This window comes from Pelophylax lessonae (genome assembly GCF_965119305.1).
Source record: "Pelophylax lessonae genome assembly, chromosome: 4".
In the NCBI taxonomy this organism is placed as follows: Eukaryota; Metazoa; Chordata; class Amphibia; order Anura; family Ranidae; genus Pelophylax; species Pelophylax lessonae.
The window spans coordinates 671,110,668-671,131,180 of record NC_138771.1 but is presented as its reverse complement, the minus strand read 5'-3'; the positions used below and the strand labels follow the sequence as shown (position 1 = coordinate 671,131,180).

The 20,513-nt window shown below is 43.7% G+C and overlaps 1 protein-coding gene and 1 pseudogene across 2 annotated transcripts in view; one reads left to right on the top strand and one right to left on the bottom strand.

Annotated features, from left to right (window-relative positions):
• LOC309554231 (C-reactive protein-like) overlaps positions 1–20,513 on the bottom strand; it is a 342,461-nt pseudogene that overhangs the window by 86,169 nt on the left and 235,779 nt on the right. The window lies entirely within an intron of this gene.
• LOC309552475 (uncharacterized protein) overlaps positions 18,971–20,513 on the top strand; it is a gene marked incomplete at both ends in the record, with an annotated part of 72,731 nt that continues 71,188 nt past the window's right edge. Inside the window, 1 exon segment of the mRNA XM_082253444.1 lies at positions 18,971–20,513. Within this exon segment, the coding sequence (XP_082109570.1) occupies positions 18,971–20,513 (1,543 nt within the window).

The window sequence follows — 20,513 nt, the reverse complement described above, 5'->3', positions numbered from 1 at the left end:
ATTTGAGGGGGGAAGCTGGGGACTCTGGTGTAAAAGGGAACTCTGTGTTCCCCAAAGCTCCCCCATACATCTGAGCTTACAGAGACCCTCTTACACTTCCCTTCCTCAGTCCACCACAGTCAAGGGCACAACAAGTCCCACTGCAGAAGGCTACCTGCTTGGACTTGTAATCCTCTCTGTAGGGGAATGAGGAAATACTGCCTGCTATGCTAAGACTTGTAGTGCCCTCTGTTAGGGACTAAGGATTCCTCAGTCCTCAACATTCTAGGGCACTATAAGTCTCAGCATAGTGGGCTGTCATACCTCAGTCCCTCACAGCTCGGGTCAAAAACAACACAGTTAAACATCTAAAGGACAACTCCAAACAAAACTACCAATAATGGACAGAGTCCATATGCTCTATAATGTCAAAGACCCGCTACCACTCACCTTCCACCTCTGGTGCTGTCATTGTGTAGGGCAAAGGGCTCCATCTACACCATGTTTGGCTTTCAGGTCAGATAGGCAGGACTTGCTCAGCTCCACTCTCTTCCTTGGCAATTGACTCTGGCGTCATTGTGGATCTTTCCTCCTCTAGAAAACACCCAGGGGCCCTCTCCTTGTCCCCCAGCCACCCAGGGCCTTCTTCTCCTCCTCCTCCACCAACCATTTTCAGACTCTTCCAACTTCCCTTGGGCAACTCAACCCCTTTGCATAGTGGACACAACAAATCTATGACCAGCCTGCAAAATATCAAGTCTGGGCCTGGTTACCTGTATGTTCCGGGTCCAGGGCGGAGCTCTCCTCCCAGAGCAACAAATGATGATAGCAGAGTGAGTTGACCGGCCAGTCACTTCCTACTGGTGCAGGTACACACCTACCGATTCCTCCACATCTTAGGATAACATGATCAGACGGCCAATCCCCAGTCAGAGAAGGAGGAGTAAGTGTCAGCGGACAACAGACACCTGGCAGACGCAGTGAAGGGACTGCAGCACACTGCTGCAACTTTTTGATCCGAGGATTGAAAGCAATCTTTTACTTGGGAGATTTCCCTGACTGCGCCCTTCGAAATGTTGGTGCTCCGCCACTGGCCGCAAGGCCCCTGTAGGTGTGAGGCCTTAGGCGCCCGCTTAATTTGCATGGTGCCCTCCTGTTTTAAAACATGGTCAATGCATCTCATTGGTGTAAGTGCACTTCTATGTTCTGAATTGTAGGGGCATCGAGTATGGTGCTAGCATGATGAGAGGTTACTGCCTATTTGTGTCCATAAATAATATATAATGTTTTTCTTTTATTTTAGAAACCAGTGATCAGGATGTGGAGGCTCAGCCTTCTCAGGCCCCCTGTAAGTAATGTGGATGTGCTGGTGTGTTGTGTATTAGGTCGAACTTGGAGGAATGATTGTTTGTTTTGTTTTCTTTTGTGGTTGATGTAACTTCAGCAAGAGAGGAGCCTCAGGCAGGGCCAAGTCGCCTGGATCCGGGCCAGGAACACATTGGTGCCCAAGAAGAGGCCAATTGGTCTCAAACGGATGAGGACCTGGGCTCTCCTCAAATGGGAAGTAAGTATTCTACATGTGTTTGTGTGTTCAATGTGTCCTGGGAAATCTAAGGGCTGTAATATATATATTTTGCCATTGGGGTTATGTAGCAGATGACATTGAGGATGTTAGTTGTGGAGGACTGGGGAAGAGGGGCCGCTGCTTACCCAGTCCAAAGTAACTACTACCTTCAATGTTTCCCAAATACTTTCTGTGTGCCTTTATCAAATAGCTTTGGTTCAAGGATTGTATTTGTGTCTTTGTGTTTCTAGGAGATACGACGCCATCCCCCCATGAAGGGACACCATCCCCCCATGTAGGGTCTCCCCCATCCTCCCCCACTCCAGGCTCCCCTGAACTAGTCTGTAAGTACCTAAAATTAGAATCTCACATGAATTGTGTGTGCTAGGATGATGTGTATCTAGGATAATCTAAGTTGGAGTCTAAGCAAGTGTAGTTTTGCTATATGTGACAGGAAGGTTGGTCATGAAACACTCTTGCTTAACCTTCATGTTTGAAAGGTGGTTTTGGGCAGCTTTACAGGACATGTTATCTTTTGTAAGTTATCTCAAGCCACCCTATTCTAAATTGGTGTTAGTTTCTCTACATTGGAAATGGTGTGCTTTGTACTTGTAAATTTTTTGTGGACATTGTAATTTAATCATGTCCTGATTTAGTCAACACTGAAAATGTGTGTTTGTCAATCTTTCATAAATACTCTTCCTCGGTAATGTACCACATTCCAGTTCACAATTTGTGTTCTTTTTGTGCAGTTTCTCCCGAGCCAGCCACGCCATCAACTTCGGGGGCCCAAAAAAAAACTGATGATGGTAAGTTGTGTGCTTTTCCAGTAATGTGTCTACTTAGTAAGTGGAGAAATGCTAACTGTGTATGTCCCCGCTCAGGCTTCAAGTTGCTCTAAAGGCAGCAGGTTCTTTATGTGAATGCATTCTATGCATTAGTATTCCAAGTGATAGGTGTGCATATTCCCCCTAAGACTTACTGGGACCATTTTTTACTGTCCAAATTTTTGCACTAATACTTGTCTGGAACAGACTCCCCCTCCTCCTTAACTGAGGTGACAGCATGCCAATATTGCCTCCTGATGCTGTCACTCCTAATCATTGAGACCATCGGAAGGGAGGGGGGCAAGGCTGGCTCACAGCCTAGTGCCTGAACAGGCACAGGGTGCTTGGCTTCATCTCATGTGCCTCCATAGCAAGCTGCCTGCTGTGGGGTCAACCAACAGGAGGGAGGTGCCTAGAGGTGTGTACAGGGGCCATGTAAAAAGGAGGATTGTTATTTATCTTGTCCCCAAAAACCTAGAGAGTGTAAGTCTAACCTGATTAGTTTTCCACAGCCCTCCCAAAATGATATGTTTCCAACACTTAGAACAGGCAGGGCTGAGGCACAAAAAACATCAGAAAAACACAATCAGCACAAAAGCAGGGAGTACGTATCCTTAACGCTACAAGCTTCACCCAGTAGAATGACGCTTGCACTGTACAAATCTGCATCACCACCATATCAAAGTCTAAATAAAACTTTCAGGGAAATGTGGAGGGGTAATGAGTGGGTGTTAGAGCGTTTTCATGACTGCCTAACCTACAGTTAGCGTGAGTCCATTTGTTGATAAACTTTTTCTTCTCTCTTAACACAGCTGGGATGGCGGAAAGGAGATCAGGGGAGCAGACACATCTGCTCCGTCCACAACTGGCCCTCCGAATTCCAAAGGGTAAGTCTCTACTATGTGTCAGGTTCAATCTATAGACAGTAAGAGGGAGAGAGAACGCTACACAAACTCCAATGGTGATAGAGATAAATGTGTGCACATGTATCGTGTTGACCAATTGAACCCAAAACACCTTACATTCTTCTAAATGATTGCTTGTGTTGACATGAAGAAAAGCCTTTTACTTAGCTTTGGTGGAACTGCTACTAACATTCCAAGCCATCTTATGTAACCTTTTGAACAATTTGCTGTGAAAGTTTGAGTTTAAGGTTTACACCAGCAATTTAGCATATTTGCTTCAGAGTGTTGATAAAAGCCAACCAATAGACTCCTAAGCATATTTGTTGAGGCACATTAATTACAATCGTTGTTTGGATCATTTTGCATAAAACTAATTGTCATGTCTTTTTCTACCCAGGACACACCCACCTCACCTATGAGGTCCTTTTGGAATATGTAACATGGTGCATAGACCGAATATTAGTTTTGGAAGACACTTATGGGGCGGATCCAGCCCCTCAGGAGCCATTTGTCAGGAATGTGTCACCCTTAAAAAGATTATAGTTTTTATTTTTTAATTTGTTTGGTTAATTTTACAATGTTTTTTAACTGTCACATTTCGACATTGTAAAAAAAAATATAACAAAAAAATAAAAAAATTAAAAACCCTTTTTTTTGGGACCAAAAAAAATAAAAAAAAACAAAAAACCCTCGTTTTTGGGACCAAAAAAAATAAAAAAATTAAAAACCCTTTTTTTTGGGACCAAAAAAAATAAAAAAAAAAAAAAACCCTCGTTTTTGGGACCAAAAAAAATAAAAAAATTAAAAACCCTTTTTTTTGGGACCAAAAAAAATAAAAAAAAAAAACCCTCGTTTTTGGGACCAAAAAAAATAAAAAAATTAAAAACCCTTTTTTTTGGGACCAAAAAAAATAAAAAAAAAAAAAACCCTCGTTTTTGGGACCAAAAAAAATAAAAAAAAAAAAACCCTCGTTTTTGGGACCAAAAAAAATAAAAAAATTAAAAACCCTTTTTTTTGGGACCAAAAAAAATAAAAAAAAAAAAAAACCCTCGTTTTTGGGACCAAAAAAAATAAAAAAATTAAAAACCCTTTTTTTTGGGACCAAAAAAAATTAAAAAAAAAAAAAACCCTCGTTTTTGGGACCAAAAAAAATAAAAAAACCAAAAAACCCTCGTTTTTGGGACCAAAAAAAAATATAAAAATTAAAAAAGCCTTGTTTTTGGCAAACAAAAAAAACACAAATGTTTACAAAAAAGCCTTGTTGTTTTTATGGCAAACGACAAAACCACAAATGTTTACAAAAAAGCCTTGTTGTTTTTATGGCAACCGACAAAACCACAAATGTTTACAAAAAAGCCTTGTTGTTTTTATGGCAACCGACAAAACCACAAATGTTTACAAAAAAGCCTTGTTGTTTTTATGGCAACCGACAAAACCACAAATGTTTACAAAAAAGCCTTGTTGTTTTTATGGCAAATGACAAAACCACAAATGTTTACAAAAAAGCCTTGTTGTTTTTATGGCAAACGACAAAACCACAAATGTTTACAAAAAAGCCTTGTTGTTTTTATGGCAAACGACAAAACCACAAATGTTTACAAAAAAGAATTGTTTTTGTGAAAACCTTCAAAAAAATGATGTCAAAACATAAAAAATGTTTAAAATGTTTATCTAAATTAAATTTAAGTATGTTGCTCTTTGCAACACAAATGTTACATTGGCAATTTAGTTCATTCTATTATATATTGTAATATATTTTTTGTACGCTACAGTTGGTAGACACCCACATGTGTTATTAAAACATTTATTTTATTACCCAAGTTTTCTTTTTGGTGTACACATCGAATGTCTTTTGTGTTGTATTTGTTTAGTTGAGTGGTGTGGTCTGTAATTGTTAGTATGTTGGCTTTGGTTTATGTTAGCCTTGAGACTTGTTTTGAAGCTACATTTGAAGGGAGACCTTTTCTTGGGTCGTTATGTGAACATTGAGTTATCTAAATTTACATGAAATCATATGTTTGGAGATAGAGAAGCACGTGTGTATAAATGCCTACATTAACCAGGGCCATTACTTGGCCACCAACACTCCTAAAAAACCAAAGAGCAAACACAAACTAATCATTTTGCATAAAATTTTATTTCATCCCCAAAAGAAGCACTATAATAAATCATATTGTGCCACCCTCAAATTAAAAAAAAAATGGCCCAACAAATTGGCCAATGTAACAATCATTAACAAAACTAAACCAAATTAAACAAAAAAACAAAAAATCAAGTTGGTGGTGGTGCCTGAAGCAGTGTGGTGAGCACTGTTAAGTTTCCTGCCATCAAATGGTGGGCCAATAGTTCCATCTGGTCTGGGGTTAGCTGTAGAGTTGTGGTCAAGTGGCCCATTAGGATCATATCTTGTGTCTGAGGCTGCTGATGATGCAGGGTGTTGAACCTTGGAAATGTCCCAGACAGAAGATGTTCTGCCAATAGTGTCATCTGCTCTGGGGTCAGCCTAAGAATTTGGGCAACGTGTGCCATTAACATGAGATGGGATCGTTGCTGCTCCAAGGCTATTTGATGCTGCTGGTGGTGCAAGGGTTGTGAAGATGTGTGGGGAGTGGTGGTTGATTGGTTGTTGTGGTCCACGGTCTGGGGGCAAACGACATGTCGCATTGGTGACAAAAAAGAAGAACGGCCTGGGGAGGAGTGAAGTGATAAAGGTGTGGAGGGAATGTAGTCAGGTGGAAGGGGTACTGTGGAACCAGTGCGCATTGAGGTTGTGCAGGAGGATTGCTCATTGAGGGGTGTGGGAGTCCGAACGGAGTGTGAAGTGCTAGGAGTGGCTACAGGAGGAATTGTCCCATCCCCAGCTGCCTGACAAGTGGCCAACACTGGCATTACCCTCCCACTACCACAACCTGCAGTGGCAGGTGAGTGAGATGTTTGGGAGGGCTCTGCCAATGGGGCATCTTCAGATCCAAACAGGCATTGGCGTGTGGCCAGCACCTGAGTGTCAACACTTTGCCGATCCCGTTGATGCTGGTCTGCTAAACTTACCAAGCTGTTACGCATATCCTGTTGAACCTGTAACATATCCTGGTGAACCTGTACCATTGTTGCTACAGATTCCTGTATGAGCCCGAGCAGACGTACTGCCTCAGTAGATTGCTGAGTACGCCTCCTTAACTCATTTTGGACCTGATACTCATCAAGCAGCCTCTCGGCTACATCCAGCATAGATGGACGAAGTTGGGTAGGTGACAATCCCTCTGCATCTAAGGCTACCTGAAAGCAGAAGAAATAGACCAAATCATTATCAAACATCATGACTAAATATTTCAGATTAGTTTGACAACTTAACACCCCAAGCAGAACGTTGAAAAGTTTGATGTGCTTCTAATGAGTACTTGTTCATTGTAAGATTATCCAAGCTAGCAACACTTCTGATAATGGGTACATATTATATTGGTAGGACTAATATGACAAAGGCAAAAAAGATTCAACATGAAGGTGTTCCCAATTAACCCTGGTGTGGTAGGTTGTTTATGCTTTTGGTAAATCTGTTACTACACCAATGACTTTATACATCTACGTATGTTGTCTAAAATCTTGCCATCAATCGGCTAGAGGACAACCCAACCAAACGATACCCATGAATTTGGACCTGGAAAATCAAAGACGGGCCGGACTTTAAAGATCCTGGATGTTTTTGGAACATTAGTGGCACACCAAATTATAACATAATTCCCTGATGTTCAAGATAGAACTCTTGTTGTGCTGGTGCATCGTCAGAATGTCATAGCACTAATTTAACACACACAATGTAAGCCACATCTAGTCCAAAATCAATGCTACCATTGAAATGTTACATGTGCACCTTGTTCCCTTATATCACATACCACAGCACTGGATGCAGAATCGTCGCCAGCTCCTGATCCAACTCCAGCTGCAACGTCAAGAGGGGCCTGATGTTCTTTTAAAAACAAAAAAAAAAAAACATGTTTAGTACATAACCTTAGTCAGTAATGATTATGGCCAGATTGCCCTCCTAGCTTCATGAATGAAGCATTGAGGCCAAACATTCAAAAGTGCTTTCCTGGGCTCATAGGACACTTGCTAAACCCTCCCAAAGGTTAAGAAGGCTTGGTCTGCCTACTAATGACGGCACCCATTAATGCTGTCAACTGTGTTTTGCAGGGTAAACATCTAAAAGGCAACACTCTTTCATAAGAAAAAACATGTGTGTTAATGGGGTTAATAAGATTCCAAAAAACATTATTTGGCTAGACATACCAACACCTTCCTCCAGGCCTAGCTGCACTGGGTGTGTTCCCTGCTGCGGATCTTCTGTAAAGGACATAGCAATATGAGCTATCTTGGAAAAAAAAAAACATCTACATTGTTTGGCACAGTATGATATTGGACCTACCAGGAGGAGGGTCAGCACTGATGTCAACACCTGTGAGTCCGTCTGGTTCGCCAAGCTGCATGGGCTGTGGAGGGGCTGAGATCCGTGCTACAGATGAACAAATTGCAGGTTGGGGAAAACAAAAAAAGGACAATTGGAAGGGCAAGTATCACATTCTATTAATGTCACACATAGGATAGTAGTTAATCTTTTCCAAACAACTCACACAATTGACATCCAAGATAATATCCTACCTCGGTGCAAAGCATCCGAATCAAAGTCCTCTCTGGTAAAGATGGTATCAGGTCCTATGATGTTCAAGAAAGGTAATTGATAATCCCAGAGAGAACTTCGTGCACGTTCATCCAGCCGACCTTGTCGGTCATAAAGACCCTCCGCAGCCCATGCAATTAGCTTCTTCCGAACGGACCCACAGATGTCGTTGACCTTCTTCCGCACACTGTCACGGTGGCGAGGTGCTTCACCCAGTGCATTTACAGCATCCCGGATTTCATCCCACAATCTGTTCTTCTCTGTTACTGAGTAAGACGCGGCCCTGGTCCCATGTATCGCCTGATATCTGGCCATATAGGCGTGGACCAGGGCACAGCACTGATTGTGGTTGAAACGGGGAAGCCGGGATAATGTGGACAAGCTGACTCTGGTGGACGGACCCGCTCCAGGACTACTGTCAGAAGAGCCAGCTTGTCCACTTGGTGTGTTACCACCTCCCCCGGCTTCCTCCTCCGGGATGGGGATGGTGGACTCCCTCATGGATACAGCTGGAGCCTCCCTCACACCAGAGCCAGACGATCTGCCCACCCTGCCCCCCCTGCCCCCCTGCCCCCCCTGGCCACCCTGGCCACCCTGGCCACCCTGCCCCTTCTCATCCTTCCAGTGGGTGGGGCCATGGGAGCACGAGGTGGGCAGAGAATCTGGCTGTCCAGCAGCAGCAAAGAGCCCCAAACTCCTAAATCTGAAATGACAAAAGAGAAAACAGAAAAAACAGGATTTGCAGATTGCTCTTCATATACAGTATAATTAGTGAACAGTTACAGAACACACTTACCTAATGGCACAAACAGACTTGGTGGTGGTGGTGGTGGTAGTAGTGGGCAAAGAGCAGAAGAGGCTGCAAAGAAAAGGAAAAAAAAAACACATAAGAAAACGCATATGGGTACAAATCACACGAGGCCCTCCAAACACTTACCTAATGGCACAAACACGGTGGTGGTGGTGGTGGTGGCAAAAAAAGCAGAAGAGGTTGCAAAGAAATGTAAAACAAAAAATAAGAAAACGCATATGGGTACAAATCACACGAGGCCCTCCAAACACTTACCTAATGGCACAAACACGGTGGTGGTGGTGGTGGTGGTGGCAAAAAAAGCAGAAGAGGCTGCAAAGAAATGGAAAAAAAAAACACATAAGAAAACGCATATGGGTACAAATCACACGAGGCCCTCCAAACACTTACCTAATGGCACAAACACAGTGGTGGTGGTGGTGGTGGTGGTGGCAAAGAGCAGAAGAGGCTGCAAAGAAATGGAAAAAAAAACACATAAGAAAACGCATATGGGTACAAATCACACAAGGCCCTCCAAACACTTACCTAATGGCACAAACACAGTGGTGGTGGTGGTGGTGGTGGTGGTGGCAAAGAGCAGAAGAGGCTGCAAAGAAATGGAAAAAAAAAACACATAAGAAAACGCATATGGGTACAAATCACACGAGGCCCTCCAAACACTTACCTAATGGCACAAACACAGTGGTGGTGGTGGTGGTGGTGGTGGCAAAGAGCAGAAGAGGCTGCAAAGAAATGGAAAAAAAAAACACATAAGAAAACGCATATGGGTACAAATCACACGAGGCCCTCCAAACACTTACCTAATGGCACAAACACGGTGGTGGTGGTGGTGGTGGCAAAAAAAGCAGAAGAGGTTGCAAAGAAATGTAAAACAAAAAATAAGAAAACGCATATGGGTACAAATCACACGAGGCCCTCCAAACACTTACCTAATGGCACAAACACGGTGGTGGTGGTGGTGGTGGTGGTGGCAAAAAAAGCAGAAGAGGCTGCAAAGAAATGGAAAAAAAAAACACATAAGAAAACGCATATGGGTACAAATCACACGAGGCCCTCCAAACACTTACCTAATGGCACAAACACAGTGGTGGTGGTGGTGGTGGTGGTGGTGGCAAAGAGCAGAAGAGGCTGCAAAGAAATGGAAAAAAAAAACACATAAGAAAACGCATATGGGTACAAATCACACGAGGCCCTCCAAACACTTACCTAATGGCACAAACACAGTGGTGGTGGTGGTGGTGGTGGTGGTGGTGGCAAAGAGCAGAAGAGGCTGCAAAGAAATGGAAAAAAAAAACACATAAGAAAACGCATATGGGTACAAATCACACGAGGCCCTCCAAACACTTACCTAATGGCACAAACACAGTGGTGGTGGTGGTGGTGGTGGTGGCAAAGAGCAGAAGAGGCTGCAAAGAAATGGAAAAAAAAAACACATAAGAAAACGCATATGGGTACAAATCACACGAGGCCCTCCAAACACTTACCTAATGGCACAAACACAGTGGTGGTGGTGGTGGTGGTGGTGGCAAAGAGCAGAAGAGGCTGCAAAGAAAAGGAAAAAAAAAACACATAAGAAAACGCATATGGGTACAAATCACACGAGGCCCTCCAAACACTTACCTAATGGCACAAACACGGTGGTGGTGGTGGTGGCAAAAAAAGCAGAAGAGGTTGCAAAGAAATGGAAAAAAAAAACACATAAGAAAACGCATATGGGTACAAATCACACAAGGCCCTCCAAACACTTACCTAATGGCACAAACAGACTTGGTGGAGGGGGGGTGGTGTAATCCTTTATAGGCAAAAGGAGGCTGCAAACATTAAACATACATGAGAAATCGCATGACCTACATACGTGCACATAATAAATTACAGTTATCAGGAAAGCAAAAATGGTGTCTTTGGAAGCTGGGAAGGTAAGGGGGCAGGTTTAGATGCCAAATAGACTGCACACCTTTAACAAACATGAGAAAACACATGTCCAAACCACATGCACATGGGGCCAACTGCCAATGATTAAAAGACACTTGAGGGGTTCCCAAGCTATTGTGGGTTGGAGGGGATTCACCATAGACAACTTAAGCACACCCAAGATAAGTACAAATTCTCTCCTTCCTTTTTTTTGGGAGAGAGAGATACAATTGTCTTACCTCCAGATAATGTAGGTTGTGGGTCACAGGGTCTTGCTAGCACATAAGAAACATCGATCTATAACATCCAGCAGCCATATTGGCCATGTGCTCCTTTTATAGCTGGCTCACAGGTGTGATAATTAGCGGCCGTTTCTATATATATCTGCGCATTCGCGAATTTGCGCGTTCAAAATGGAGGACGATATCCCAGACGCATTAGATGGTGCAATGCTGGCATTTATCGGTGCCTTGTTTGAGGAGGCCCTGGCACAGGAGGCAGCAGAAGGTGGGGAAGCTGCAGCAGCAGCAGCAGCACCTCCAGCAGCAGCACCTCCAGTCCGTGTGCCCTTACCTCGCCAGCCACGCATTTTTGCTCCAAGGATCTATTTGGACAAGCTGCGGGATTCTGATGTCAGGAGGAAGTTCCGGCTCGAGCGAGGAACTATTCTACACCTCTACCAGCTCATAGCAGACAAAATTGACCCGGACACACAGCGCGGCCATGCGGTGCCCGGCATGGCCAGATTGCTGGCCACTTTGTATATTTTAGGGCGTGGCAGCTTCCAAGCCACTTCGGGAAGTATCATGGGCATTAGCCAGCCCACAGTTTCAAGGGTGTTCATGTTGGTCATTAATGCCATAGTGGATATAGTGCCCAATTTTATCCACTGGCCACAGAATGAAAATGAGTGGAATGAAGTCAAGTTGGGTTTCTACCTGCGGGCACACATGCCGCAAATCCTAGGGGCAATCGATGGCACCCACATAGCCATTAGGCCACCAAGGAGCCACGAAAGTGAGTACCGGAACCGCAAGCAGTACCACTCTGTGAACGTCCAATTAGTGTGTGACGCCAAACAGCGCATCATGAGTGTCAACACTGGTCACCCAGGGTCGTGCCATGATTCCAGTATGTTAAGAACAAGTACTCTGTACGAGGTGTTTGAAAGTGGACAAATGCCCGAAGGGTGGCTTATTGGTAAAGTATTTTGTCTTAACAACATAAACTGTAAGATTACATAGACATAGGAATAAGCTACATCGGTGTACACCCTGATTTAAGCAAAGCCTACCTAAAATGGATGTGTTAGGAGTTGTCAGGCTGTTCACACACAACCAGATCAGCAGCTTAGCAGCTCACAAAAGAAAGATTTGCAAAGTTGTCTTTGAGTCCAATGAAGGTGGTTAACCAATGTGTAAATGGTGTCCTCTAGCCACCCAAAGAAAACCTACAAATGATTCCAATGGTATTGCCATATCCCCAAAGTACTATGCATAAGTGAGTCAATATTGGTTTCCTCACTCTAGTTGCAGATATATTCCAGAAGTAAGACCTAGGCTAATGTAATAGGAACAAAATAGGGGCCAAGTTGGAACTTGCAAGAGAAACCCACCACTTTGTGTGTCCTTTTTCCCATTTGTATTAGTGATTTAGGCAGTTAGACAGAGTTGAGATGTTTCATATGATTTTTTGCAAACAGACGAGCAGGTTGTTTAGTAAAATGCCTAATTGTCTCCCATTTTGAGGAGTCATCTAAAGTCACATGATAGGAAGAACTAATGTATATTTTTCTTATTTTTCAGGGGATGCTGGTTACCCGCAGCTGACGTGGCTGATGGCTCCAATCAGGTACCCCCAGGGCCCAGCAGAGAGGAATTACAACAGGGCCTTGCGGAGAAGCTGGAGTATCATTGAGTTGACCATAGGTCTTCTCAAGTCCCCGTTTCTCTGCTTGGCCCGGCCTGGGGGTGAACTCCTGTACTCTCCTACAAAGGCTTCCAAGATCATCCTGGCGTGCTGCGTGTTGCACAACATGTGCGTTGCCCGGGATGATTCTTGGGAGCTGACGGAGGAGAGGGAGCCAGAGGTCCGTCAGCCGGCGGCCCCCAGGCGGCGGAGCACCGCTGCCGGTATGGCCACCCGGAATACCCTGGTTGCTAGCCACTTTATATGTAAGTACTGTAACCGGTCAAGATAGGGCATGTGTATTAATTAGCTAGTTAGCAGAGGTGCCACTCACAGGGAGACAGAGGGTGATTATCATCTGCCAATGACACTTGCCATTGTAGATAAAGTGTAGTCAACATTGGTAAAATTGTGTTACTTGAGCAAAAACATGCACCTCTAACCATAAACATGTTGGTATTGTGAATAGTGTAAAGGGCTGAGAAGAGCTGGCAGGTGTTTATTTGTGTCTATGCCACCTGTGTAGTTATTGATAACATGAACGGCTGCTTGGTATCTTATGGTGTTGTAATTTTCCAGAACATCAACATCTTGGAATCATGGCACGTACCATGGGAAGCCTGTGGTGATGGGCTGTCTGGCGTCACAGGTGTGTATTCAAATGTTTACATTAATGATTTCTGGTTTGTGTAAGTTGGCATAAAATGTGTTATTTCACTCGTGATGTCGAAATTAAATGAAGTTCAGAATGAAGCAAACAGGCATTAAGATGTGATTTTCATTATGAAATGTCTTATCCTTTGTTTTATTTTTCCAGGAGTGGTACTGCTTGCGGGTGTAGGTGGTAGAAACCCACCTTGATGGACTCCACTCATTTTCTTTTGTGGTCAGTGGATATTTGGTAAGGCACATGGCCAATGACCAACATGAACACCCTGGAACTTCGAAAGTGGCTTGGAAGCTGACCAGCAACCTTGCCATGCCTGTCCCCTATGAGCTGGTAGAGGTGCAGAATGGATTCTGAACTCTGCCGGAAGTTGTGGAAGACATCAGAATCCCGTAGCCATGGAGCAAAGATCGTGGTCTGGCGCTGTAAAGGCACACGGACTGGAGAGTGACAATATTCTTTTGCTGCATCCCTCCTTCTGCTGTCATTCTCAAATAAATAAATACATTAGAATTGAACATGTGTTTTTTTGTTTTGTGTGGGTGCCTACAGACAAAAGGGCCATCCACACTGTAAGATTTAGAGAAGACTTTATCCTTCAGATTGACATTTTCTATGTAGTGCAAGGGCCTGCCTGATTGCATCCAAATTGAAAGTGTTGAGGTTTGAGCTTATATTATATGGTTTGGTTAAGTCTACAGGAAAAAGTCTAGACAAATTGTTAGTGTATGGCCCATTAAGTTGCCAAGGCCGGAGTTTTGCACTTTGCATGCTGCTTGTACTGGTGATGTGAGGGGTTGTAATGTAGAGTAGGGATGTGACAGTGTTGTGTTGAGGTGTGAGGCAAATGTAGTGTTGGACTATGAGGGTCTGTGTTGTTGAAATATGGAGAGAGTCCAATATCAGACACCTATGTTTATTGGTCAAGAAATTGTAAGAACCATGGTAAATATGTAAAGAATTGCATCTCGATAAAACTAGGACCACACTCATAAAATCAAAATTGTGTTGTTTCCATTGATGTGCTTGAAATTTGGGTAGGACACCCCCCCACCCCCAAATTCAAGATAGTTTAAAAAAACTGTTAAAAAAAATGAGAGTGAAAAGAGATCCCAAGTGTAGTGATGTGATTTGAACCCATGACGTTGTTAACTGCAGTGAAGTTGCAAAGCACTTAGCTATTGTGCAGAATAAAGCTGTATGGTGGAAAAAAAGGAGTGTGTTAAGGCTAAAAAGCACATATAGCTAAAGAACTAAACATTGTATGGAATGTGGGAAGAAGACCATGGTAAAATTGTGAGGTTTCATCTTGCCCTGAAGTAGGGTAGGGGTTTGGTCACTTGCCTTTGGTACTTTCCTTCATAAGATCGATTCGACACACAGACAAGATCAAAAAAACACTTAAAATGGTGTAAGCTTGCAAGCGCTTCTGAGTGTAACATTATTTAGCAATATATATGATGTAATCCGTTACATTTTAGCAATATAAACAAAAAAAGAAAATAAAAAAAGTAGGTGGAGATGGTAAGCCTCGAACCTACAGCAGAGGGAGATGAATTACAGACGTGTGATGTGTGCACTAATCCACTAGCCCACATCGCTATGTGAAACTGCTATAAGCACGAAGACATAAGTTTGCGAATTGGCGAAGCCGCGATCGTAAGTGAATCCCGCTGACGGCGGAATTCATTATTGCTGTTTTACTCGCCAATTCGCCGCAGCGCCAGTTAATTGATTTGAACGCGGCGAAACTGAAACACGTCATAGATGTTTGAAGCTGCAGTTTCTTTAAATCCGGCCCCCCGTGTTTCTAGCTCTTCTCCCCTCACACTGGAAACTGTATGAGGAGAGAAGAGCTAGTAACACTGAGTTACTGCTCTTTGTTTACATTTTGTGATCGGCTGTGAATGGATTCACAGCCGATCACATAGTAAACAGTCACTGTCAGTGACTGTTTACTACCGCCGGTGACAGCTGTGTTCCTACGGAACACAGTGCCACCGACATGACCGCGCTGCGCGCTCCCGGTCATCTTGTGGGCGCCTTCATTGTGATCGGCTGTGTCATTGGAACACAGCCGATCATGTGGGAAACAGCCACGCCCATTGGCTGTTTCCCCCCTGCCGGTGACGGGGGGTGTCCCGGGGACACCCCGACACCGGCAGGGTGGCACGCACGCAATCGCGCGCCTGCCCTGCTTAAAGTGCCGCCGTCATATGACGGCGGCCCAGGATAATGGTTGATCCGCTCTGCCGTCATATGACGGTGGGTGGGCGGCAAGCGGTTAAAGAAAGTTTTAGTATAAATCCCATTATTGTGTTTTTCCAGGGCGAGATCTAAAAAGTGCACTTGTTGCTTGCTCCATGTGGCAGTAAAAGTAAAACCACATGGACTATCATTAATTTTATTTATGAAGTCTTTGAGTGTATCTTATGACCCACTTCAAAGGACCATGAGGTCATCTATATATCTTTTGTATAAGTTGGGCCTAGAAAAAATTGCTTCTTTCTTCCATTCACCCAATAGTATGTTTGCCACACTGGGCGCGTACTTCGCGCCCATCACTACTCCTTTTATTTGATTATAGCATTTCCCCTGATGCCAGAAATAATTATTTGACATCGCTAGATCCAATGTGTCACACAAAAATTTATTTTGGGCATCTTTAATATTAGTTTTTGAGTTTAATGCTGAGGCAGTAGTGAAAAGTACATCAGATTGTTTAAGACTAGTGTAGAGGGATTCTACATCGATGGTGACCATGAACGTATCTTCCTCTACAGTTATGTCTTCCAATAAATTAATAAGGTGCTTACTGTCTTTAAGATGAGAGGGGTAAGTGGGTACCAAGGGCTGTAAAAAATGATCCACATACTCCTCTATTCTAGAAAAATAGAACCAATCCCACTAATAATAAGCCTACCAGGGGGACTGGCCCTATTTTTGGGGATTTTGGGTAATTGATAAATAATTGGGAGTCGTGGAGCATCGGGTACTAGATAGTGGGCTTCCTTTTTTGATAGAATTCCATTATCTTTCGCTTTTTTAACTAGTTTCTCCAATTTAATTTAAAGCTTAGATGTAGGGTTGGTTTTCAATTTCTTATATGTAACACAATCACCTACAAGCCTGTCAAGTTCTTTAAAATAATCAGTTTTGTTTAAAATAACGATCCCCCCCCCCCCTTTGTCGGCTGGTCTTATTATGATATCCTTTCTTTTTGCCAACTCTTCCATACCCTTGTCAAAATCTTTCTGTGTGTATTGATACTTAGGTTTAATTTTACGGATATCATCCTCTACCAAATTTCTAAACACCTCCAAAAAGTGATTAGAGGAGACTGGGGGGTTGAAGGTGGAAACATTTCTTAATCCACTATCTTCATACGTTCTGTCAACAGGGTTAGCCGTAGATGGTTTTTCCACAAAGAATTTTTTATTTTCAACTTCCTAATATATTTCTCAACATCGATAAAGATATGAAACTTATTCACACCTTTATCGTAGTTTTTGCTTGACCAGTGTAGAACAGATGTCACTATAAACCTGGCTGAAAGGTCAATCACTACCCACTTGCACCCTTTCACCTTTAAATTATCCCAATAATCGAGACAACACCGTGAGTGGAATAAAATTGGCCATAGCAGCCCTTTTATTAACCAATTCCAAATTAAATTAACATAAAGGAAAAAAAACATTCTTTAAAACAGAAACGTAAAAAACAGTTAAAGCTTTTGTTGGTCTTTGAGGCCCCCCATTTAATGTTCAGATAAATACTACACTGGGGGCCCACTTAAACATAATAGGCCTCCAGCCACAAAACGCCAGCTCGGAGACAACATTCTACCCGCAGTGTACCCATTTTACCTTCCAGTCAAACTGACATCAACTGTAACGCACCAGAGGGAACCTACCACCAGTGGGTCCCGAACCATTACCTTGACTTAAAGGTTCATGCACCTGCCAGCAAAGACCAACAAAAAACGCCACAGCTGCCACGACAAAGAAAAAGAACAAACCTACCAACAAACCATAACAAGTATATTTGGAATATTAGGGAGGGAGGGAGGTACGCTGCTTCTATCGACTGAGGGGAATTTTTGGCACCCAGCAAATCCCACCTCTTCCTGCCTGCCAGCCCCACCCCTCCTAGCTAAGCCTAAACAATCCTAGGCTCCCCCCCCTACACACACACCATACTAACTAATTGCCTAAACTAAATTAACCCCTACCACTCCCCTGTTCACCTGGTCATGCTGGCCCTACACTATTCTCTCCGCTCTTTGCTCCGGGCCTTACTTTCTGATGCCACTGTCACATTGGGGACAGCTCCAGCCTCGTCTCTTCTCAGGCATTCCTCCTCTTGCCTGTGGGGTAAGGCTTCCAGTACCTTTATACCTCTTGTATATTAGTGTTTACTCATTAAAGTGGTAACTATCATAACATAGACACTTTTTTTTGTTTGATTTGATGGGATTCCTGGTGCTGCTTGTGCTCCCTTTGTCGGGTCGCTGTGTGGGTCAGTTTCTATTTTGGGCTGAATTTTTGTACTTTTCTAGTTGGCACTGTAAGATACTGTTATTATTAATGTCAAGCACTTGTTGTGTCTTACATTTGTGAATGTTTTTCTGACATCTTTACTTACATTGCAGACTGACCTCCCATTTTTCACTGCTGCAGATTCTTAGGAAAGAAAAAATGCATCGGACTCACATGAGACTCTCTGTCAAAATCTAACTGATTGTAACAATGTATTAATATATGTAGGTGACGTGTGTTGATAGGTTGTTCAAAAACAACAGTATCTAAACCTTTAATCAACCTTAATTTTAGCATTGTTTTATCTCATATTTAATTAAATTTATTGTTTTAATTGTGTTTTTTTTTTTTTACTTTTTATGCTGGTATTCTGTGTTTTTGGGATGTGGCACCTTTGCCCACTCCAGACTCTAATGTGAATACCATCATTATTCTCTGCATGTTGGGGTGTTGACGCAATTTTGGAGGTACAAAGGCTGCAGTATATCTAGTGTATAGTAAGAGTAAAGCCAGACTTTAAAAAAACCAAATCCCTTTTCAGCATGATGTAGTCACCTCCACTTTTCATCTTAATGCACTTAGTGCTCCACGTTTCTTCTCCATATTCGTCTTTCCCTCTTTCTCTGTCGTATAATGTGGGAAGTATGATCAGGGCAGCCATCAGAAATTTTGGGGCCCCTTACACAGCTTTAGGCCAGGGCCCTCTGGGCCTGGCCACCAGGTTACATCCTCCTCCTCTGCGGGGGCCTGTGAATGCATATGATTGGCTGCTAGGTTGCCAGGCGGTCCTAGCAACCAATAATTTTGACAGCGGTGGCCAGCGGCAGGATGGGAGTCAGGAGCCAGTGCAGCAGGTGTCACCAGCAGGAGTTGGGTCTAGTTGTCAGTGTAGGGGAGGAAAGGAACAAAATAGGTGCCAACTTGGAGCACGGGACATCCCGAGGGACTGGGCCCCCCGGGACGCCCGGCCCCCCTACATCTGTATGGGCTGTACCCCCCTGATGGCAGCCCTGAGTATGATTATTATTACTACTGCAAAAAAAGGTTCTTCCATCTGTACTCTGATCTTCATGTCCTATATTACTCATCCAGCCCAGCCTCACCCTTTGTAGGAGGATGTGACTCCCCCCATCCACATTCCTCTCCGGGGTCTAGGACTTTCATTTAATTTCTCTTCTGCTATCAGCGATGGCGTCTGCTGATCTGAGAGCTGAGCTGGAATGTTCCGTCTGTCTGGATATTTATACAGATCCTGTAATGCTGAAATGTGGACACAACTTCTGCCGGGTCTGTATTGATGGTGTGCTGGATACACAGGAGGGGTCTGGAGGATATTCCTGTCCTGAATGCAGAGAGAAGTTTTCAGATCGACCTACACTGCAGAGAAACATTAAACTACGTAACATAGTGGAGACTTTCCTGTCTGCTCAGGAGGAGTCCAGGGTCTCCTGTACTTACTGTGTGGACTTTCCTGCACCTGCTGTTAGATCCTGTCTACACTGTGAAGTTTCTCTGTGTGAGAAACACCTGAGAGTCCACAAAAAGTCCCCAGAACACATCTTAACTGACCTAACCTTGTCCATGGAGAGCAGGAAATGCTCTCTCCATAAGAAGTTCCTGGAGTATTACTGCACTGAGGATGAGACCTGTGTCTGTGTGTATTGTGCGATTGAAGGACATAAAGGACATGAGATGGAGTCACTGGATGAGGCTTCTGAGAAGAAGAAGGAGACACTGAGGAATGTTCTGCAGAAACTTCTGACAAAGAGTGAGAAGACGGAGGAAAGAGTCCAGAGTCTGGAGGAGCACAGGAGGAAAGTAGAAGAAGAAGCAGCTGGTGACACCGAGAGAGTCACTGCCCTGTTTAGAGATCTCAGGAGACGTCTGGAAGACCTGGAGAAGAGAGTCCTGAGGGAGATCTCCGGGCGGGCAGAGCGGATCTCCATCTCCATCCGGGATCTGGAAATAAAGAAGGAGGAACTGTCCAGGAAGATGGTGGACATTGAGGAGCTGTGTAACATGACGGATCCACTGACTGTCTTACAGGAATCAGACACAGGTGACTTGTGTGATACTGAGGATGGAGATAATGAGGACAGAGAGAGACATGAGGAACTCCTCCATGATGGAGGGGGTCTGGGTGTGGCGGGGGTCTTACACACAGGTTTATCTGATATAATAAGAGAGGTAAATGTATATTTCTATATACAGGGAGCTGCAGACATATTACTGGATGGAAACACAGCTAATAATAAGCTACAGATATCAGATGACAGGAAAACTGTATCCTGGTCAGGTATAGATCAGAATCCTCCAGAAACACCAGAGAGATTCCAGCGTTCTCCTCAGGTGATGAGCAGTCAGAGTTTCTCCTCAGGGAGACATTACTGGGATGTGGATGTCGGGGGGTCTGAGATCTGGAGAGTTGGGATGTGTTACCCCAGTATAGACAGGAAAAGACAGCAGTCATTCATTGGATATAATAACAAATCCTGGGTTTTGGAGAGGGATGGTGATCAGTGTGAGGTGATACATGACAGTAAAGTGACCCCTTTACCCACCAATCTCTCCAGTAACAGAGTCAGGATAGATCTGGATTATGAGGCCGGGCGGATCTCCTTTTATGATCTGTGTGACCCGATCCGACACCTCCACACCTTCACCACCACCTTCACTGAGCCCCTCCATGCTGTGTTAGGTGTATGGGGAGGCTGTATAAAGATATGTGGGG